The 24,105-nt window shown below is 37.6% G+C and overlaps 1 protein-coding gene across 1 annotated transcript; it reads left to right on the forward strand.

Annotated features, from left to right (window-relative positions):
* Positions 1-4,142: 4,142 nt before the first annotated feature.
* Positions 4,143-11,083, forward strand: LOC128483556 (cytochrome P450 1B1). Its single transcript, XM_053459776.1, has 3 exons — positions 4,143-4,796; positions 5,324-6,416; positions 9,834-11,083. The coding sequence occupies exons 2-3, from the start codon at positions 5,350-5,352 to the stop codon at positions 10,414-10,416; spliced, it is 1,650 nt and encodes a 549-aa protein (XP_053315751.1). The 5' UTR covers positions 4,143-4,796; positions 5,324-5,349; the 3' UTR covers positions 10,417-11,083.
* The last annotated feature ends 13,022 nt before the right edge of the window (positions 11,084-24,105 follow it).

Below are 24,105 nucleotides of genomic sequence, written 5' to 3' on the forward strand. Positions count from 1 at the left end.
CGAGAAGAGGGCTGGCAAGTGTGTTCATTCTGTAAGTCAAATTGTTATATTATATACTTCTTGTTATGTCCTGTCTACCCATTGTACAGCGCTATGGAATTTGATGGCGCTATATAAAACAATAAATAATAATAAGATGAGAGTAGTAGTCCTGAGTCTGTCTAATTAAAGATTTTGGGAGCTTTTTCTGAATCTTTTGCAGCAATTCTACATATAGCCACTAGAATGTGTAATGAGAATCCCATTTGAAGGTTAACATTGTGCTTTCACATTTATTCAATTTATGCACACCTTCAAACAACTCAACTGTGTATCAAATCTCTGAAAACATATATACAAAAGTGATGTTTTCTCAAGGTCTTTTAAGGACAAAAACCTACAAGCTTCATATGCAAATACAAATTAGTGTTGGGCACATATGCAAATTAGCTCTGTGATATATCAGGAAACTTGTACAGTTCCCACATTTCTGCTTCCAGCTTCCCCTAAACCTGTATACACAGCCATGTATATTAAGTGGACACTGAGTTCTGCTTATTGTACAAGAGCTCAGACTATGACAGTTATATCAGGAATGCTGATTTAGCAAATTTGTAATTAGATATTTGGCTGCCAAATAAGATTACTCCATGGCGAGTGACCTTTGATATATCTAAATGACCTCAGGGAACAATAGAGTAATTGCTGCTGTCTCTGTTGTATTTTATAATGAATCCACATTTGGCGCATGCACTCTAGTCTGTAATCAGTCTAAAATTCAGTGACTTGACATTCCACTCAAGTAAACTGCAATAAAGCTTTCCATTGTAACTGAGTTCATGGCTTCCAAATATGATAGAATGCGTGTTGGGGTATACATTAACTCTTTTTTTGCTGGATATCCCTCTTGTTTCAATTACCCATACTACTCCCTTAGATTGTAAGCTCACAAGCAGTGCCCTCATAAGCCAACCGTTCCTGCCAGGAACTTTGTATAAAAGTACCATAAGGCTAGATGGCAAGCTCACGGCAGGGTTCTTAACTCCTGATGTGTCTGTATGTAATAATGTATATTTGTTATGTGTGTCAACTACCCCACTTAAATTGTACAGAGCTGCAAAATGTGTTGGTGCTTCAAAAATAAAAGGTAATAATAAAAATAAAAATAATAATAATAGATAGATTGATATTCATTACCTGAGATGCCCATCAACCTAACATGTTGGACCAAATTCCGTTTCCAATAGAAAGATGACACCTTATGATCTTGAGTTGAAACTGGATACATTGAAGGGTCTGTGATTCATGGAGCTGAATGTTTATAGGGTGTATTATGTAAATTGATTACTTTGTACTGTTTTATGTCCATCCTTTATATTGTAAGGCTTCGAGCAGGGCCCCTTTACTTAATGTAACAGTTTGTCTTAGTCTGTCAGTTCTAGTTTTGTCATACCTGTTGAGTGTATGTACTATAAGAAGCTCTGTGTAAACTGTTGGTGCTGAATAAATAAAAGATAATAATAATAATAATGTGAGTCACTATTATCTGTAGTAAAGTAGAATGAACAGAGAGTAACATTTGCAGTGTATGCCATATACATTGTTTAATTTGTGACACAATATATGGCTTTTACATTAACATGATTACCAATAGGCTTAAAACCAAAACTTTAGATGAAAAAATACGTTGTTGACTATTGCTGTGACCTAGCCTAACGTTATTTCAGAATTCAGCATTATGCAGAACTATGAAATACCCAAATAATATTTCTGTAAACATTGCTGTAAATATCGAGAAACCAAGATTTAGTAACATTTTTAACCCTTGACTGGTCATGATATGTAACTCAAATGCCTCAGCCTCATCTCTAGGACTTGTTACAAAATGTACTCTTTAAGTAAATTATTTGTAAATATTTGTCCTCAACATGTTGACATATCTAAGAAAACACAAATATAATTGCAATATGTACAATAACCTATTAATATTTATTATTAGAATGTCTTACATTAGAAAATAGGTAGATAGAAGTGGATATTTAAAAGCTTGTACCTTCCATAATTCCTTTTTGCTAAAATGCATGGAATAGAGGTTTATTTATACAATATTAAACAAACATAGGTATGAGAATCGTACTGAAATAATACTTTCAGTTAATATTATATTAGCTGATTTGTGTATTGTGCTTGAAAATATATAAACCCTGCAAAATACTGGAATTCCATCTCATTTACACTTTAAGGGTTAATTCTTGTGTCTGTCTGAGAATTCACTGTCCTTGTGGAATTAAGGCAATAAAATAATATTATGTTGATTAAATGCCATGATTGTATATATGTTTTCAATACCACAAATGCAGTAAACATGCTTAACAGAACACAAAGGCAAGCAGATGATTTGTCTGCTGAATGCCTACACAGAGAATAAGGGATAAAGCCAAAGATGAGAACTTAATGTTTCATAGTTTTTTTATTACATACAAAACAGCAGAGATTAATTACATAATAAGAATTCTTATTAGATAAACAACTGATTTAATTTGTATTTTTTTTTAATATTACATTATAAAAAATCATCCTGTGATACATAGGCAATAGATGGGCACAGAGATGAAATTACATTCAATATGAGAATTAGCATTGTCACTTTGCATTAGAACAAGGCACTGAAAAACAGATTACATAAACGTTACAAGAACTATAAACACATTGGCAAAACTGGCAGCCTGTACTAAAAGCTAACTCCTTGTTAGTGCAAGCAGAGATTAAATCACTTTGGCAGAAATCCATTGGGATGCAGTTACAGGCAGCCTCCTGGATAAATTAGCACTAAAAGAGATATAGTGCCAACAATAGGAAACAATGTTTTATGAATGTGTGTGGATGAGAATTCAGATTGTTTTCCTGAATAATGTGTTTTAGGTTTGTTATAGAAGGGCATTGTGTAACATATATATATATATATATATATATATATAATCAATATATAGAGGATCAATTTAACAATCCAGGCAGGTACCTATTGTTAGCAGGACCATCCTTACCAGATATGGGGATGCTATATAAAACAATACATAATAATAATGATAATTTGTTTCACTTATGAAAACTAGTTCTGGTTTTCTTTTTTTCTCTCCTTTTTGGTGTAGCCATAAAAGCCCTACCGTTTACCCCCTTGTGAATACAAAAAAAAGTTACTTATGTTTTATAATACAATGTATTGCAAATTTAGAAATTAGTTAAAAATCCACATAAGATGTCCTTGAAGTAGATTCCTTTTGTAGCAGGAGCTTGTAAAAGCCACATCACAATCAACCGAATTCAGCAGAACTGTTACTTGTTTGTGGTGTCTTTTAATTTATCATAATTAACAATAACAATAACAGGCAACCGTCTAGGAATGATTTCATTTATTGCTTATCATCACTTGTAAGAAGTGCTGTTATTGCTCACTTTAAATAGAATGAGCAGCATTATATTATTTTAAAGAAGGTCTTCATTGATCAATGGAGATGTAGTAACAGAATCCCATTTAAAGACTTGATACAATCTACCTATGTGCAGTTTAACTTTCAATAAAAGTATATTTGAAATTGACATTCCCTGTCATGCATATTACTTTGCATTGAACTTGTCAGGATTTGGGGACAGTATCCAGGGCAAAGCCATCCTACACTGATAAGTGTGCTACACCCTGTATAGTTTACCTCTAGTAATTACCGGATCCCCATAGGTGTTCTGCAGAACAATGATATCCAGTTCTCAGGGGGGTCCAAAAGCCAAAGTTAGCCTCCTGTAGACTTGTTGTAACCCTATTAAGCTGAGACTTACCGGTGTGCTGGGTTGAGTCCTTGTGCCTCTGTTGCAGATGATATTGCTGTTATTCCTGGATGATTGCAATTGGAGTTTTTCAATATATAACATATATCTTCTACTGAGAATAACCTTATCTGCCATTGATACTGCTTCACGAGTGAAAGTTCCCTTAGCAGTTTTAGATTGTTCCCTGATATGTATACCATAGCACTATTCGCTTTCTGTCTCTCTGTGTTGTCTCTCTATAGTTCTAGTAGAAATGTTCCTATTTCTATTGTTTCTCTTCTCATTGTAACACACATGACCCCCCTTTATTCCTCCCCATCCACCCTAGTTATCATACCCCAGTAAGTGATCTTTCAGTCCTGCTCTCTCTGTCGTTGCCCGTGCTGGCTCAGTCCTGCCAGCTCTCTGCCTCTCACCAGTCTTAGGTGGAGGAGGAAGCGCTGAGCAAAGGCATTGAGATTACTGGAGTTCCAGTCTCACGCTATGCAGGATCTGATTGCACAGCCACTTAACCCTATCACTGACACAGGAGCCCTGCAGGGCTGGATAAACTCCACCAGGCATGCAGGGGTTAACATCTCTGAGTGCTTATACAGAGAGGTCCATCCAGCCAATAATATACAAGGTAGATTTCCGGATGATGTCAGCTCACAACTTCACACTCAAAAGGAGAAAGAGGAAAATTTCAATAAACACACATGAGAGAGCTTGCAAGAGAGAGAGTAGTGCATGGACTATTACTCTACTATGCAGTTGTGACTGTAGGTACTAGCAGGTAGTAGAGTCTGCTGGGAAGGCAATCTGAAAATAGGGAGGTACAAAGTGAATCAAGTTTGTGCTTCTAGAGCTGGACTTCATTGAGGATTCTGGATCTACAGAGAGATGACACTACTCACTCTATCACCCTAGACTGGAGTAGATTAGTGAACTGGAATTTCCCCAAATCCTGCAAGAATATCACTTCCCTGGCATCTTACCAACAGTCACCTGCACAGGTCAGTAGACTAAGAGGGATGAGAACCTTATGAATCTGATGAAGGTTAGAAGCACTATCTGTAATTTACAAATAATTTTATTTTTACTGCCTTAATCCAGAATATGACATCTAGGACCACATTAAATAAACCTAGTATGTCACTGCCCTCAGTCAATTAACCTCCATCATTAAACCATGATCCAAATCTTTTTTGGGCTGACCTGGGTCTTCCCAAACCAATTAGTACCAGTGTACTGGGCTATACTGTATGACTTGAGCTCTTCCTACATTCATTTAGTAGCATAGACTTGCTAAATGCCATTGGAGCGCTGTATTTCTGCTTTGGAGCGCTGGTATCCCCAAGGATAATTCATTCTATATTCATAGACTTTGCCATTGCTTATATTCTTAATTCATGAAAAAAATCCAAAGATTAACATGGCTCATTAAAAATTCTATAGCACAAGCTATAGCTGCTCATTGGTAAAGTTGGTGTCTTTGCTGGTTGTTGTAATAGCAATTGTCATAACTTGTACTTGAATTCAGGTCTCCAAGATTTATCCTTCCTGAAGATGTTTGAAGAGTTGTCCTCACAATCTCTGGCCAGCCTCATGCTCTCCTTGCTGTGTGCTTTGTCTGCTGTCTACATCTGGAGGTGGCTCAACATTTGGATTATTCCCAGGTATTCTAGAGAGTCGCCAACGCCTCCTGGCCCTTTCCCATGGCCACTCATAGGCAATGCTTTTCAGATAGGCAGCCACCCACATTTGTCTTTCGTGAGCTTTGCTGAGCAATACGGCAATGTGTTCCAGATCAAGTTGGGCAGCCAGAAGGTGGTAGTCCTGAATGGGGACAAGATCATTCGTGAGGCCTTACTACAAAAGGGAACAGACTTTGCTGGTCGCCCTCAATTTCCTTCTTTCAGAGTTGTTTCAGGGGGTCGCAGCTTGGCTTTTGGTGCCTATGATGAAAGGTGGAAAGCCCACCGCAAAATGGCACATTCTACAGTCAGAGCTTTCTCCACTGGTAACCCCCAAACTAAGCGTAGCCTAGCACAGCATGTACTTGGCGAGACCAAGGAACTCATCAGCCTCTTCTCAGAACTTGGGAAAGGTGGGAAGTACTTTTATCCTACAAGACATCTTGTGGTAACTGTGGCCAATGTGATGAGTGCAGTCTGCTTTGGTCAGCGCTACAGTCATGGAGACATGGAATTCCAGTCTTTGCTAAGCAATAATGACAAGTTCAGTAAGACTGTGGGGGCTGGCAGTCTGGTGGATGTCATGCCCTGGCTACAGTATTTCCCAAATCCTGTAAGAACGGTCTTCAGTACCTTCAGACAGGTCAACGAAGAGTTCTACAGCTTTGTCCACACCAAGTTCCTACAGCATCGGAGTACAGTGACCTGGGGGGCGACCAGAGACATGATGGACGCCCTAATCCACATCTTAATAGGGAAGGACACCAAAAGTGTGATGACCCAAGACGAACCTGAAAGACTAAAGGAGGTGAAGAATGGGCAACCAGGAATCAACCTCCTAGAGACAGATCACGTTCCAGCCACTGTCACTGATATATTTGGAGCCAGTCAGGACACTTTGTCCACAGCTCTACAGTGGCTCATCTTCTTTCTCATCAGGTAAGTGATCCAGAATATGACACATGGGAGTACATCCAAAGAGAGTACTTTTTACAGTGACCTCTCATGCACAAGCAGTTCAGTGTTCTTAACATTTAGCATTATTTGGTTAGCCATGGTGTGTGCACTCTAATTATCTGAGTGGCACAGAGCAGGAAAGAAGATAACTTGTATACCAGGATGGGCTTAGGTACTGAAGATTTGGGCACCAAAGCAGTCTTGTCTGGACAAAACTTAACTTTCTTTATATTCGTTTGGAGTGTTTAATGAACTTGTCTTCAAGTAAATTGAATTCATAATAACAGAATAAGAGAAGTGATAGTGTCCACGATCTGTGTTCTCATCCTAAATGCTGTTTGCATTTCACCAGAAGCTACAGAAAATTAACTTGTAGGTTACCTGCCATATATAATGCTTGCAATATAATACCTGCAATATAATGTTGATTATTACGTTTCTAATCTTCACAATAAGATGTCATCCTCTGGAGCTGGAAAGGTATTATAGAGGGATATGCAGCTGAAATTATATTTTATTATTTTTATAATAAAAGATCAAAATATTTAAGTAGATATTATGTACAGCCAAGGTCAGTTGGATTGACATATTTGTTATCAGGTAACATATAAAAGGCTATGCAAACACATGGTGAAAATTGTGATGGGCCAACAGATAGGTAGCTGTGAATTGATTTGAAAATGTCAGGTTTCCAGTTATCAAGGCAAAAGCCGGGTTACGATTTTCCTATAAACAGGCTAACTTGAGGGATATAATTACTACGTACAAGTGTCAATCAAAATGCAGTGATTTTTGGATACAAAATAATTTATTTTAGATGCAATGTCCAATTTCATACACAACACTGTACACAGCAGCTAGCCTCAGTATGGGTTGTAGGTTATGGGGGTCCAGGTACCGAGCAGCTTCTGTACTCCCTTGCCATTTTCTTCTTCACAAATGTTTTTCTACTATGACACTTTTTCCTGTTATCTCCATGTGTAAAGGACATTGGTATGCATTACAATCTATACATTTAACCATGTAATGTCCTACATTGGGCTGAAGTCCATGGACATATGTCTTTTTTCCACAATAGAGGCCAATGACTATACAACGCCTGATCACTGATCTTCAATGGCTTGTATGGCAGTTTGGACATTATGAATTTGTAGCCCCATTATCTTTATGAAGGATGTAGGTTGTAATCATGTAAACAGGAACAGTCCCTGGTGCTGAGCTGAATATATAAACAGATTAATGAACAACATGATTGCAAATCATTTATTTAAAAAGATTATCAATTTATGTTTGGCAATGATCCCTAAAGCTACAAAAGGGAAAACAGGCGTGATACTGCATTAATATACTATGTGTACCAAGTTGAGAAAGTTAATGAACAGTAGTTTACTATTAAAAAAACACCAAATTCTGGGAAAGCTTCCAAAACTGTATTTGCAGGATAAAAAGTTCACCACAAACTGGGCACACTCATAATGTTTGTCCCCTGTGAATAAGGCAGTAAAACCAACAAGCAGCAGTTTTCAAACTTAAACAAAAAATTCTCACCAATGTAACCATGCTTTTGAATTTTTTTAAAGGGGATTTTAAGGTGCTGTTCCACCTACTCTGTAAAATATAAAATGTTTGTAACTAAATGCAGCATTAAGACTAATATTTCCAATACTAGTGAGGACCCAAAAGCTTAGTAGAAATAATTATGTAAAAATGTGCATTATTCGCAATTTGTTAGGAGACCCTTTATCGTGAAGTGACACAAAAGCAGGTACTGCTAGGATGTTGCCATAGAAACAGAAACATATTTCTTAAAAGTGTCTATTTTTTTTTCTTCATGCGATTAAACTTATAGCAGAATGAAATTGCAAATGAATTTGCTAAACATATTAAATAATGTAGTTAATGTTTTGTCTAAGTAGAACAGCACTTATGATTACCCTGTCCATAAACTTATCATATCCTGTTATATACATATACATATACACATAATTCTCTTACCAATGTATTTTGCATGTTTCATTTAAGGGTGATTTGCTACACTTTGTAGCTAGCATTTAACGGGAAGGCACGTTATTTAAGAATATAAAACACATGATTTTTAAGTTTTTGTTATGGGCCCATGCGAACTGAAATGCAGTGGCACTCTGAGACAATCTATAGGGGGGGTTGGAGACATGTGTTTGCTATATCGCTTGCGTGCTATCCTCATGCTATAGAAGAAGAAAAAAAATAGGAACTAGCATGTTTGAGCAGAGCTACGTGGGGTTGTGGCATGTGGATAACCTTGAAACAGAACTTTAAAAGAACTTTCAGGAATTTCCAGGAAAGAGGCTTAACAATGTTTGATGGTTCATGTACGTTTGTGAGAAGTGGCTTTATCGGCAGTCATGTTGTGTGATTATAGCACCTCCACTTCTGCTGAAATAAACCGTTGATAAGACTGCTGCTGATTCCCGGCAGAGGCTTGCGTGACTTGTTGGGAAGTTAGAACGAATGGGTGGAACTATTGTACAGCCTGTATACATTTCACACCCTCCCAGGAAGCGTGCTTTGACACAAGCACAGGTAGTACTCGACATAATGTTGACTTAAGAGTGGAAGTGTTTTCTAATGCCGGGGGCTGAATTACCTCCTTTGGTTTGTCTCTGCAAGCCTATATTTGTACTTTTTCAATTCAAAGAAATCCTCAGCGTTTCCTTTAGAAAAAGATACGTATAGCTTTTTAACACACACATTCCCCCCAAATGAACGTATATCTATCTACACGGTCATATATTTTATTTAAGGTGGATTATGAAATAACATCATAAGATTGTCTATCATTTTTTTTTTTATTTAACCACCAAGATAATATCCAAATGCTCAGTCTAATGTAATGAATTGTCGGGGGCTTCATGAGAAAATCTCTGCTTTCCGTCTGAGTAAAGTAAATATTTGCTTAATGCTAAGAGTGAAAATGGTACCTAAACCTCACTATTTCTCCAAATATTACATTTGGCAGAGTCAGCTGCTAGTGACACATTGGTTAAAAATCTCAAATCTTCCAAAGGTGACCGAATACATGTACTTTCAACTTTGCCAATGGTAAGAATCTAGTCGATATTGGAAAATAAAAATCTATTCCAATAGCTACTACGATGTTACTGGAAATGAATGATGTGAACCACAAGGTTGCGTAATCAGACTTTGAAGAGATTGCATAGCACATACAGCTATATTTATCTTCTTCTATAAAACAACAAGCCGTAAAACGTTATGCGCGTGCAGCCATAGGGTTTTTTTTTTATTCTATAGAGTCATACCTACCTCCAGCTTAAGTCTCGGTGATCATGAACCAGTGGCTGGAGCATGCTAATCAATAGCATGAAATTCATTTTCTTTCCTTTTGTTATTTTACTCCAGATATCCAGATATCCAAAGAAAAATGCAAGATGAAGTGGACAAGGTCATTGGGCGAGATCGCTTACCTTGCGTGGAAGACCAGCAAAATTTGCCTTACGTCATGGCATTCCTTTATGAACTAATGCGTTTCAGTAGTTTTGTTCCTGTCACCATTCCACATGCAACCACGACAGACACGCATTTAATGGGCTACCACATTCCTAAAGACACTGTAGTATTTGTCAATCAATGGTCAGTCAATCATGACCCGCTGAAATGGTCCTCTCCTGGAGAATTTAATCCTTCTAGGTTCTTGGATGACAAAGGGTTTCTCAACAAGGACACGGTAAGCAGCGTAATGATTTTCTCAGTTGGTAAGAGGAGATGCATTGGCGAGGAGTTATCAAAGATGCAGTTGTTCCTTTTTGCCTCAACCTTGGTACATCAGTGCATCTTCACCGCTAATCCAACAGATAATCTCAATCAGAAAGGTGACTACGGCCTAAGCATTAAACCCAAACCATTTATGGTTAGTATGGCTCATCGAGATGGTAATATGGATTTACTGGACAATACTATTCAAAGTATTGCATCTGAGGAATAAAATAGCCTAAACCATGGCTATTTCATCTCTGGGAATAAAACTGTGAATAATAGCCCATTATTCTTGCCTTTTAAATATACCGTACACGTGGTCGGCTTAAAACAATAACTGACTTTTATTATTGTGAGCACATTTCTTATACTGCATATATTACTGGAATTCTGCACACATTTTACGTTTTAATTCCAAATTTCAACTTCATGCTGATTTCAAACAGTGATTATTCTGTACAATTCGGCACTACTGTAATTAGCTATGTATGCGTTTAACTCTGCAAAATTATTTAATCTGAAAATCTCAAACCATGATAAATATCCCAAGCCTGCCTTTGTATTGTATACCGTCTTAGAAAAGTAATTAACAATATGATACAACAACCTTGTGAATGGACAAACCCTTTGTATATGATGCATGGTGTAAAAGTCAATAAGCTTTGGTAATACTAGAAGTGTAAGAGGGAAATGTATTCCTATAGACAGTTTATATTCTTAAGCATGCAATTATATATGTGAATATGTAAGGCTGTTTGTTTCGATCCCCAATGGACCCAGATTTTTTGCAGAAAGTTTCCTTTAGATATACTGGATACATTTTGTTTGTTTTATTTATTTTAACACTTTTTTTTTTTTACTTAATATAGCATTTATTTTATAAATAAGGTTTTATTTGAAGATACTAGGATACTCCTGCACAATGTAGTTGCTTGTCCTCAAGGATTATAGTCCTAGACAGTGCTGTGACAGCTGGGTATCTTCCAGCCCAAATGGCACCCCAGGCGAGAATAGTCTCTGATGCCCCCTTTTAAAGAGTATTAAACTTAAGTCGTATCTTATTTGAGAATAATGGGAAAATTGTTTTGGTGGGCAAAACAAATGTGAAATTACACAGAAACATAAGCCTGCGAAAAATTAATGTGATGGATTAAATTGCAATGAGTCTCATGAGGTCTCCTTGAATTATATGTATTGTCCAGAATACTCATGTGTAATTTTTTTGGGCTGTGGGGGGTAGGGATTAAACAACTAAAGCAAAGAATTCCACAGAGACTTTGTAGAATTAAATTATTTCTGTTATTCATACCCTTCCGGTAGGTAAATTATAACCTTGGTTGGTAGCTCACTGGCTCTGGCACCCTTAAAAGTACTTTAATATGCATTATTCTTTGGTGAGACTCTCTGTTAGCAAACAACAGTAGACATCGTATTATTGTATTTAACATTTCTTTTGCTTTTTTTTTTATACATTTTAACTAGATGTGTTTATTTTTTATATAAAAAATCCGCAGGGTCATGGAACTTTTTTTTTTCCTGGGATGATCCTCTTGGACTTAGCTCACATCTGTGAAGTGTGTTTATGTTTAATATTTAGATCTACATTAGATCAACATATAAAATCACATGTCTATATTCATGTATTTAAATTTTTTTATTAGAATAACACAAACCTATTCGTAACCTACTTTCATTTTTTGTTCCGTTTAAGATAATATGTCCTAGATGTATGTCATCAGTCGTTTCCCTTAAAAACAAGGGGATATTAATGTTTTGCAAAGTAATGGCATGTGGTTGTGGGTGATATGTATATATATACACATATATATATATATATATCCATAAGTGTATTTATACATACACACACACACATATATATATATACTAACAGTGGTATATTATATCTCCAGAAAACATATGCTACTGACATTATAGAATGTACACATCTACAGTAATTGAAATCCAATACCTTTATGATAATATGTGAATTATTATTATTATTTTGCTAAATTTGATTAAACATTGCTGAACTTACAAACTGTAGTGTGTGCTGTGTTTTTACTTGAAATATTAATTATTAAAGTGGAAGTAATAAAATGTTTCATATACAGTATGGTTGTCTTTTTTAATACTGGGCAGTTTGATCCAGCTCCAAGGCTGCAACATGGCTACATGCCATCCTGTACCATTGACAGATTCAGGAGGGGGCAACAGAGGAATTTCCCCCCTCTTTAAAGATAAAGAGGTAAGTTCAGAGTACGGGGTTTACCCCTTTATGCCCCTTAGTTTCATTGCATGAGACACTACCCCGCAGGGGTGAAGACAGCGTAACAGAATTCTGTGTGTTTGGTTATGTGTATGTCTGTCTTGCTTTGTGTGTGTCTGTCTGGGTATGTTTGTCTGCCTGGATTTGTGTGTGTCTTGGTATGTGTGTATAGTTATGTAAGCATTTTGGTCTGGTTATGTCTGTATGTGTGTGTCTGCCTGGTTTTGTGTGTTGGTATGTGTGTGTCTGGGTTCGTGTCTGAGTGGCAGGTATGTCTGGGTATTTATGTGTGTGTGGGTATGTGTGTGTTTATGTTGGCATGTATGCCTGGCTATGTGTGTTTGTGTCTGGGTATGTGTGTTTGTTTGCATAAGTGTCTGGGTATGTATGTGTGGTTGGGTATGTTAGTGTGTGTGATTGGGTTTGTTAGTGTGTGTAGGTCTGTCTCGGTATGTTAGTGTTTGTATGTGTCTTGGGATGTTAGCCTTTGTATGTGTGTGTCTGGATATGTGTGTTTCTGGGTATGTTAGTGTGTGTTAGTGAGTGTGAGTGTCTGTGTGCATGTATGTTAGTTTGAGTGGTTGTGTAAGTGTCTATATGCTTGAGCGGATGTGTATTAGTGTCAAAGTACATGAGTGTGCAAGTGTGTACATGTGTGTTAGTGTCTGGTTGTAAGTGTGTTAGTGTTGAGTGTCTGGGTGTGTCTGGGTGTGTGCAAGTGTTAGTGCCCCTCCCGAGGCCCGGCTCTGGATCTGCCCCTGTTATGTACTTAAAATATAGTTTTAAATGAGTTGATAGCACCAGTGCCATGATGCACTCACAGCTCCCACATGAATTGTATGTGTAGGGGGTTCCGATGGATCACTTAATCACTCAGCGCTGGGCCTTAAAGCCAAAATATAACTTACTATATGAAGAAGCTGCATCTCCAGAGCCACCGCTGTTTCAGGCGAAACACATCTCCTGCACATCAAATACCTAGTGGGTGGGGAACAAAAAGAAGAGCAAGTTAAAATGAACAAGTCATTATCATCCTTAGAGTTTGGCCTTCATAAGACGTGAATTATCATTCCTAAGGATTCTACAATGTTGAGTTTTTGTACCGTTTCAAAATACAGTTGTTTTGTAGTTGTGGCAATAACTTCAAATTAAGTTTTCAAGGACAGGGGCAGCCAACTGTTACCTCACCAGCTGCCGATCGTACAGCTATATTTTTTAGGGTTTTTTGTAAAAAATGGGGGGAACTCTTAAATTGTGCAGTTGTGAAATTGTTCCTTCAGTAGTGAATCATTTTCCATCTAATAATATGGAGGCACATTACGGTAATCCTACCACAATTATTAGCCACCATCTGCACATTAGCCACAATGGAGCATAAGTATTGCAGTAATCAGTTTGACAGGTCATAGAATTACATTAAAATCGTTAACGTCCTGATTTGTGCTTAAAATGAGTCATACAAACACTTTGATGTTGTAATGATGAAGATTAAACGATTACACACAAGAAAGATGAATACTCATGATCATACCTGGGAACATTCAGGGTTTGACCCTGAGTCTCAGAGTTTTTGCTCCAAATTCTGGATCTCAGGTTGAACTTGCAGATTCTCAAGGCCAAAGGGATTGAAATTGACTCCTTCCTATTATATACATAGGAAGGTGCTTTTGCAACCAGTATGTTGATATTCCTGCTTCAGTGTAGATAAATCAATTAGGTTTATCTTTAAATAAGTACAAGTCAAGGTTTCCATGAAGACTGACATGAGACCCATTTGGTTAGCACATTTGGTGAATCACCACATAGAATCTTCACAATGTGCTATTAAAGGGTTAATATTCCAAGAGTCTTAGGGCCAGCTCATTTAGAAAGTTTCCAGGTATGCTCATAATACCTGCTTTTCTTTGCTGTCAAGTTAAATATTACTGTAAAATAAACAGGCGGGAACACAATATAGGTTGGCATCACATGTATTCTGCTCAATTTCTCACTTTCAAATAATCATTACAAAGCATTACAAATGGCATTCCTAGTACGGTTGTTGAAATAGAATAATTGTTTAATATTGTAAAAAATATTCTCATTCATTATTTCTCAGGGAATGCTTAATTGCCATGTGACACACAAGCAGGCTTTAGGCCTTTGTCATAGCAATTAAAAGACTTTCTTTTTGTTTTATGGAATTAAACCTTTAGAAGAAAGAATAGAGTTGCAGATCTTTTTGGGTTTATTTGTTTAACATGAAAGAGTGAGCAGTTATTGTTTTGTCTATAAGTTGATGACAGTAGTTTGTCGCATGTCTCATTTCAAACAGAAAGGTTAAAAAACAGCACTGGAATGAAAGAACACATATAAATCAACATGGCAAGAGTTCTTATATATTATGTTTTTTTAATTAAACAAAATGCAAAGTGAGTAAACAGAAGAACAATATAAATCAAATAACTTTTTGGCGTGATCACCCTTTCTCTTCAAAACAGCATCAATGCTCTGGAATGGACTTCAAATAAGGCAAGTGGTTCTTCAAGACTTTTTGAGAGCACAAGACAATTCTCATTGCATTATGTGTTTGTGTTTTCTAAGTTTATAGAATGCAGCTTGTGATTGTATAAAGGTTTACCTTTTCCAATAAAAACCAAAACTATATGTTGCATCAGGCTGCCTTCCGTTTGCTTCCTGCTTCTAAACACAAAAACTTACCCCCAGGGCAATGTTCTGGGTAACCTTTCTGAATGGCATACACACAGGGAAATTGCTGAGATAAACTGTGTGTGTGTTGTGTTATCTGCTCCTTCTCTCTCGCAACATCCTGTATGAATTATCACTTTAAGGTTGTTTACCAGCCTGTGTCCAACAAGTGCGTGACTTCCCCTTGTACAGTTAGATGATTGCAGATAATAAGTTAATAAGGAAATGGTTTTTGAAGTTGTCGGTGAACAACTTATATTACTACAAATGTAAAACACAAATATGCCCTTAATTAGCAACAGCTGACTGAATTATTGTGCTCATTTAACATGCTGTCTGCAATGTGTTTTGGTTTTGGGGCCTTTTTTACAGGTTGAAAATTGCTATCTTTTCTGGAGGGGTTTCCAAATAATTATAGAGATTTAGTAATTATCAAGTATTGCATATCACTATGTAAAGGGGTTAAGTACATTTTGCCTCTGAGCAGCAGGTATACTGGCCTGGATGTGCCCATTACTTACCATATGGGAAGCTGGAGTGATATTGTCAGGTCAGTAGATTAAGGGTGACCACATCGGCCATGTTTTCCAGGACAAATATAAAGCTTACATATTGCTGACCAGCCCAGATAAAATGCTGTCCTGCAGTATGGGGGATGTATAACTGACTAATTGATTCCCTTCCATAAGTCTGTACTTGTGAGCAACGTCTCTTGTACCGCCAAGGGGATGCTAGAACCCAGCGGAGTCACATGTGTTCCTGCTTCCCCAAGCGGTAAAAGAGAAGCTGTTCCCACAGAGTGGGAAGCAGGGGGCCCCTGCGGAAGTCTGTGAGCAGCACAGAGTGATCTGCTGTTCGGGTAAGGGGTATGAATGAGTATCTGAATGAGGCAATATTTGTGAATGACTATATGTAATGAGTATCTGTGGATGAAGGAATAAATGAGTATCTGTGAATGATTGAATTGATATTTGTAAATGAGTGAATAAATTAATTTATGTGTGATAACATGGATGTGTAAGGGGGGAGCATGGCACAAGGAGGCTGTTTGAGGGCAAGGATGGCAAGTCCTATGCATCCAGTCTGGGTGCTAGGCAAGTCCTGTGGATGCAATTTGGGTGCTGGGGCAATACGCAAATTTGTGGGGGCATTAGTTCACAAGGGGGTGCTGTCTGAGGGCATCAGATAAAGCAATACTAAAAGGGGGACTGGGTGGTGGAATAAATATACAATGTAGAGCTGGCTGGGGGCAATACACAAGGGTGTGGGGGCAATGGGACATTGATTCACAAGGGGGTCTGGCTGAGAACATCACATAAATCAATACTAAAGGGCTGTCTGTGGGATAAATACACAATGTGAGGCTAATTTGATAATTTTTTATGGCCCGCAAATTATGTTATAAATATCTAAATGGCCCTTGGCAGAAAAAAGGTTCCCCACCCTCGCTGATTGACTGGCAATCTAGGCAGGTGACTATGGTACTGAGCTGGTAGGAGCCACGTCTGTAACATGTGTACATATATGCATGCATGAGTTTATGCTGACTTTATATCAACATGACATTCCTCACTTACCCTTTCCCTTACCCCCTTATCTTCTCACTCTTACAGGTGCAACAACTCAACATGTGTAGCTGGTAGGTAACCTATTAATTATTTTGGATTTTATGTTTTAACATGTCACTTTGGCAGAAATGTGGGATTGCACTTTATAATTCATTCCGAGTTTGTTAGTCTAAGTGATTGGTCTATGATAACAGAGATAGAACACTCATACATGACAACTATAGAGCTGTCTGAGAATATTAAATTATGTGAAAACTAACATTTTTTTAAAATGTAGCAATAGGTGGTTTGTGATAATTTTCTTTTTGTGTTACGTACACATATTCTATAGACTATGTGCCATTCGATGGTAAGAACAATAGATAATGTAAGGATTTTTCATCAATGCATTAATGACAATAGCTTGTTTTCATGAACTTTGAAACAACCTTTAAATTATTTATTCATTTTTTCCCCTCATTTTTTTATCTGAAGAGTTTAAATTTGTGGTAAATTCATTGACTCCATAAACAGGTAACAAATATTTATATTAATATTCCATCTATAACTAAATATTGTATATCCTATAATCCTGAATAGGGTATTTAGTCCCTATAAAAATACAAATATATATTCTTCACAGAAAAAAAAATATAAAATTTGCTTCAGATATGTCGGTGTTAAACTGGGTAACATTCTGATAAAGAGTGAAGAAGAATATCTGTAATACCTTATTACATATACGGAGCCAGGCACTGATTGTGGTACACCATGACTCCCATCAGTATATACTGAGCCAGACATTGACAGTAGTAGAGCATAATTCCTGTCACTATATAGTATGCCTGATACTGATGATGGTATTACTATCAACACTATATACTGAGCCAGGCGTTGACAGTGGTACAGCATAACCCCCATTACTATGTTTTAAGCCAGATATTGATGGTGGTACAGCATAATTCTCATCAATACATATTGAGCCAGACTTTGACAGTGGTAAGCTATAACTCCCATCACTTTATACTGAGCCAGTCATTGATGGTGGTACACCATAACTCCCATTACACTCTCACTCACACACTTACTTTCTCATATTTTCACAAAGTCTTCCTACCTGTCCTGCATCCCCATCTCCTTTCCTGCAGGAACTCTCAAGAGAAGGGGAAGAGGACCATGTTTAATGAAACCATGCATTTGGTTTTAGTCTACCCTTATCGGTGGCGTTAGTCTGATATTCTGATGGCATTTTTCCTCTGTAATGGCAACAGTGAATTCATGATTTCATAGATTATTGAGTGTTTATTACAGGCAAACTATTTTGCATGTTCTGTTGGTCTCACGTTTCCCATTTCCCGAAGGACCATAGGGGCTTTTCATGTGAGTTACAGGGGACTCCATCTTAGATGCCAAATACAGGAAGATCTATGCAGTTACTACCAAGACTAATAAAGGCTACAATGTATGCCAACCATTGGCAGTAGGACACCTTTATTTTTATTTATTGCATGTATTGCATGTTTGATTTTGTGCATGGGTGTTACTTCTAATGTGTTTTATATGATTTTTGAAATGCTGCCATAGAGGCAAGTCCAGAAGACTTATTTTTTGGGTAGGAAAGGTGCACTGGCCTTTTGGTCATCATCTCTACTTCTGGACTAGCAGAGAGGCAGCATTACTGTGGAAATAGGAGGAATCCGAATTTTCCTTTTCTTACTTCACAGGTTCAGGACTTTTGGGCATTTTGCCGTTACAGTCTAATTCCGCATTGCTTTGAAGACAAATAAAAGCAGCCCCTAAAGACGACATATTTTAAGTAAGGAATTTAAGGCTGGGATGCAGGAAGTGCCCCCTTTTTCTGACAAAGGCATTACGTGTTTATTATTATTATTATCTTTTATTTATATAGCGTCAACAATTTACTCAGCACTTAATACAATACATATATTCAAGGGGTATGACACGACGAGAATTGACAGACTAAGACAAACCGATACATAAGTTGGAGAGATCCCTGCTTGCAAGCTTACAATCTTGAGGGAATGGGGTGATAAACATAAGGCACAGGGAAAGCGTGACAGGTAGTGTGGTGTAGAGCCCTGAGCAGGACTGCTTTTTTAATCCCGCTCCCGCCCGCTCCCGCTGATTTTTTGTCCAATCACGCCCGCTCCCGCAATGTTGGTGTCCCACTCCTGCCTGCTCCCGCAACATGTGTGCCCAATCCCGCCCGCTCCCGCCACATTTGTGGTCAATCCCGCCTGCTCCCGCCACGAATGTGGCCAATCACGCCCACCTCCTTACCTGAACTGCAGATTTCCCGGATGCGAGAGAAGTTTTTTAGGTGCAAGCGGCAGGATCTGGTGAGGGACTGAATGTGAGGGATGAAGGAGAGGTTTGAGTCAAGGATGACCCCAAGGCATCAGCCTGGTTAGTAGGAGAGATAGTAATGTTGTTAATGGTGATAAAGAATTCAGGTAGTCGAGTGGAGATGGAAGGAGGGTAGATAATGAGTTCAGTTTTAGAAAGCTTAAGTTTCAGGTAGCGTTGTGACATCCATGAAGAAATAGCAGACAAGCAGTTGGCAATACGGGAGATGAGAGACGAAGAGAGATCAGGAGAAGACAGGCAGATTTGGGTATCATCTGCATATAGATGATACTGGAGGCCAAATTAGTTGATTAGTTTGCCAAGAGATGACGTTTTAAGAAAGAAGGACTGAACCTAAGGGGATGCCAACCAAAAGTAGAAGGGGTGATGATGTCTTTCCAGAGAAGCAGACAGAGAAGGAAGATATGAGTAGCTCCAGGAGAGAGCTGTATCTCGAATGCCTGTAGAAGCAAGTGAATCAAGAAGAAGGTGGTGATCAACAGTTTCAAAAGCAGCAGAGAGATTCAATAGTATTAGAATGGAGAAGTGACCTTTTGCTTTGGCAGAGAGCATTTAGAGGCATTTCAGTAGAGTGAAGGGGTTTGTAATCAGACTGTAGAGGGTCAAGGAGGAAATCAGAGGAGAGGAAGTTAGTAAGGCGATTGTACACAATGCGTTCAAGCACTACCTCCCATTCTCCCCTTTTTGTTGGTGTCCTATTTGTGCTGCTTGTTTATGTGGCCTGTCCATATGCTCAGTTGGTTGCAGTTGGCTGTATGGTGCATGAGTTAACCTGCAGTATTGTTCACAAGTCCCAATCATTGTATGAAATGAAGTAAATTTTGTCCTTGCATGTGTTCATTATATCCTGCCCACTTGACAGAGATTGATAGTTTTGGGCCTTCCTTTAACCAGCCTCTTATTTTATAGATTCGACGAGTCAAAGCACACTATCCAGCATATGACAAGTTAGATTTGCCTTAAAAACGTATAAAAAGCATAAAACATATGCTGTTAGTGCTACAATATACAGGTGTGGAAGTTAAAGGAAATGTTTTTGTTTTATTTATTAAATTTTGTGTTTGTCATGACTGTTTTCCTTTAACCCACCCTACAGAGGAGGTCTAGAATCCTATTCTTTATGGCACATATGGATGCCTGGATGTCTGTAAAACAAATCTGGATATTACTGTCCCTTCATAGAAAATGTAAAAACAAATCAAGCAAAAAAATGTTTCATTGTTAGATATTATAAACAAAAATTCTCATGTCCCACAAAATGCCTCAGGATGCCCACTACTTCCTGTGTTTAAACACTTTCCCGACACAAAGACAACATTCATTTCAAGTTTAAACAGAATTTAGCATTTTCTTGCCTTAGGTGTCTATGCCGTGAAATCACTAATTCGCACACACTTATACTGAACTCTACTCACCTTTGTTTGGGAGGTGCCTTCTGTCTCCAGTGTTTTAATCTTTTTTTACTTACTGTAAAAGCATCAAACATATCAAGAGATGTGTTAATATGGCACAGGTTCTACGCAGGCTGGTCAAGTAGGAATCCTCCATCCTTGCACGCTACAAATAATTCCCAATCCATAACCTCCCTGCAATATTTCAGTTCTCCTAATCAAGAGATCAAGTCAGAGGCGGTAGTACTATAGATGATTAATCCAATTGAGTTATCAGTCCAGGGATTAAGAATTGATATAAGGGCTGCATGGCAGTGGATGGAATAGCCTTTAAATATATGTAGCCAATTATTTGTTTTAGGGCAATATAAATTACAATATACCTTACCAGGCTATCGTGCACAGTAGGATAGACAGTGTAGGGAGAAGGTTAGGTAGGCTGGGCTGGTGAGCTCAGAACGAGGGTGGATAGGGCAGAAGAAACTAGACTAAAGTAGGAGAGGGGTTGTGCCCCAAAGTAATGGAGGATTATAAAATGTAGAGCTTCACTGACTTCAAACCTCTGCCACACTGATTTGTTTCCCTCCCACCTATTTTCTTCTTTGTTTCAGGTGAGGATCAGTGCAGGTCCTGCCGTCATACACTTAACTAGTTGTCCTAGTGCCACCAAAAGTTAAATTCGGTGTTGCTGCGAGCCCTCGGGAACCTCCTTAAGCAGGACATAGAAAAGAGAAAATTACACAAGTTAAGGAAGTCATTTGTGTTCTGGGCAAGAGTAAATATGCGTAAATGCTTTTAAAAAGTCTATAAATGTAGCTATTGTAATTGTCCCAGTTTAGTCAGATTCAGAAGGTTTAAAATTACCAAGGATTTATCATTCATAACAAGTAAATGGGAAAACTATGAAAAAATGAACAAATTTGCATTATAAGCTGGATTCCCACTTTGATCACATTCATGTATTTGTACAATTGTATGTTCTTGCTGAAAATTAAAGGTGACGTACATTCAGCTAAACGCTCACTATAGTTACGTTCATACAATTGGTTACTTCTCCTTCTGTGAGTCTTTTTCATTTGTTCAGTTGTATTTTTCTGATGTGTGTGGATAAAATTGACTAGTCTTATCTTAACAAAAATAACACTTTAAAAGTCGCAGCCAATTAAATACTATATTTTATAGTTAATTGTTATTTTTTTCCAAAACATTTTGTAGACAAAACATATGCAAACCCCTGTTTTTTTCTAGTATCCATAAAAGTTCAATAGAAATAATTACAGGTGATGACATTTTTGTTATGAACCAGATGTGAAACATGGTTTATAAACTGTTGATTTAGCTTTTTTTCCCCCCAGATACATTTTAAGATATTTTCAGATAAGTATGTGCTTACATTACTGAACTATATCCAAAACCATCACAAGCTATGGCTAGACACACTGAGATCATTAAATGTTTTCTAATATTATAAAGGATTTATGTGAACAAGTGATCATGCTATGAGGCAATTGAAATGTCTAGCATCCAAGAAATCAAATACATGTTTGATAACGTGCTTCTGATTTTTTTTTCTGTTCATTTATGCAATCTCCTTAACTTAGACACAGCATACCATGCGTGTTAATGCACATGATGGCTGAGAGGTCCCTTTAAATGTGCATGGGGAGATTCTACAGAATTCTGCCATATATGCAGGAGATGTGTTCAGCTGAACACATCTCTTTACAAGCAATATACTTGCCACCATCTATATCCAGCACTGGCTTGGCAAACGCTGTGTGGGTCTACTCAGGTCCCCATACACGTGCGGAAAGTGCTACCAGTGATATAAAAGGTAGTGCTTTCCTGCCACTGATTGGGGCCACAGAATTGTACATATTCTATGTCAGATATATATTTTATGTGTATCCTTTTTTTTTTTTAAAGAATGTGTATTAAAATGCCCGCAAAGTATGATAAAATGTATTCTTCTTTATTGGGGCTGTTAGGGACATTAAACTATCCCTTTAAGAAAATATTAGCACCAAATCTTATTTTCTTAAATGATTGCTGTCATGTGCACATTTAAACAACCAGCTGAACCACATACTGTATGTACAGTATATCTGTATACGTAAAGATCATGTCTCAACAATTTTTAAATTGTACCACATATCATTTCACCCCACTTTTTCATTTTACTCATGACGATGTTGAATATATGTCTCCATAGTTGAAGCTTTGGCCACAAAAGCAAGTTTGACATAGCATTTACATGTTTCAGGCTAATCAAAAGACTAAACAAAAATGGTGAAATTATTTTAATTTATATAAGGCCATCGCTAATACCTAAGCGAAGAAATATTTCCATATTTTTTGCGTCAATCATAGTTGGATGGGCTAGGGATTTAATGGTTGCTGTGGTAAAGGTTGATTTTTCATGGAATCTTTTTACTGACACTGGATGGGGTATTTTTAAAACCAAATGACACTTATGCTAAGATGCCGTTGGGCAGTGAGAAAAACGCACATCAATGTTTGAAAAATACATTTTCATATTTAGATTGCATTTAGTTTAAATGTTTCACCATAAAATCTATAGAAGTCATTCAGGGTTTTGTAGAACATGCAGTCTTTCACATCAGTTGCCTCCAGGGTCATGGCTTCCAAGTTAATGCTTTCAGTACATAGCGTTGCATCAGACACGGGTTATAATAAAATCCCAGTTAAACATAGAGGGATAATCATTAACAGTTTAAATATGTACTTTATTTGCTGCTTATTTACATCTGCTAATTGTAAATATTTAAGTCATGAAATCCATTTTGATCTTGCCCTTCACATGGTTAGTGAACTATATCTGTTCCCTGACTCGCTTGCACGATATGAAATCTCAAAAGGAAAACACTTGCTTTATGTGGTTTCGACAAAAAGGAAACTATCCAACATGAAATCGCTATGCGTGTGATGCTTATTTAACTCAGATTTCGATGGAGACCATTATATCTGGTAATTTTAAAGTAGTAACATTGTTTGGTTTTTTTAAATGGACAGCGCATTCCAAAATACAAAAATTAAACCTCCTCCAAACAAGCTTATAATATTTACAGTATATATATATATATTTTATACTGTATATGTATATTATCATATAATGAGGCTTATTTGACATTCATCATCTAGACAGCTTATTTTTAAGCATTAGTATATCTCATGGGGTTGGTCCCAACCAAATACATTTAATCAGCTGCAATTAAGGCTGTTTTCAGCCTGTATTTGTAGGAAGGGTCTCAGAGAGTATGTACACCCCTTGGGAAACCTCTCCTGCAGGGCGTTCCGTTAGCGCTTACAGGGATTCTTGTTTACACTTCTGGGGCAGCTGCTGCAGCTATGTTTCATAAGCAGGAAGGGGGGGACTCGTTTGGGGGGCTCATTTGGGGGAATCTATCTAGGGCTGCTCAGCAACTCTACTCATTTCATGTGCATGGAGGGGGGGGTGCTCATTTTGGGTAATGTATCCAAAGTTGGTTCTACCTTTTGCCACCTTCTGACACACTAATCTTGAATTTTCCCTCAACACTATCAAATTATACATAGCGGGCATACATACATAAGGTTTCCCTACTACACCTGGATAGGTCTTCCCTTCTAGGCACATT

This window comes from Spea bombifrons, chromosome 3 (assembly GCF_027358695.1).
Source record: "Spea bombifrons isolate aSpeBom1 chromosome 3, aSpeBom1.2.pri, whole genome shotgun sequence".
NCBI classification, from domain to species: domain Eukaryota; kingdom Metazoa; phylum Chordata; class Amphibia; order Anura; family Pelobatidae; genus Spea; species Spea bombifrons.

What these genes read in the sequence shown, in the direction of transcription:
- LOC128483556 (XM_053459776.1), top strand. Translation starts at nt 5,350, where the DNA reads ATGTTTGAAGAGTTGTCCTCACAATCTCTGGCCAGCCTCATGCTCTCC. An exon ending in CTCATCTTCTTTCTCATCAG is followed by an intron (nt 6,417 to 9,833) that starts GTAAGTGATCCA and finishes ATTTTACTCCAG; the next exon opens with ATATCCAGATATCCAAAGAA.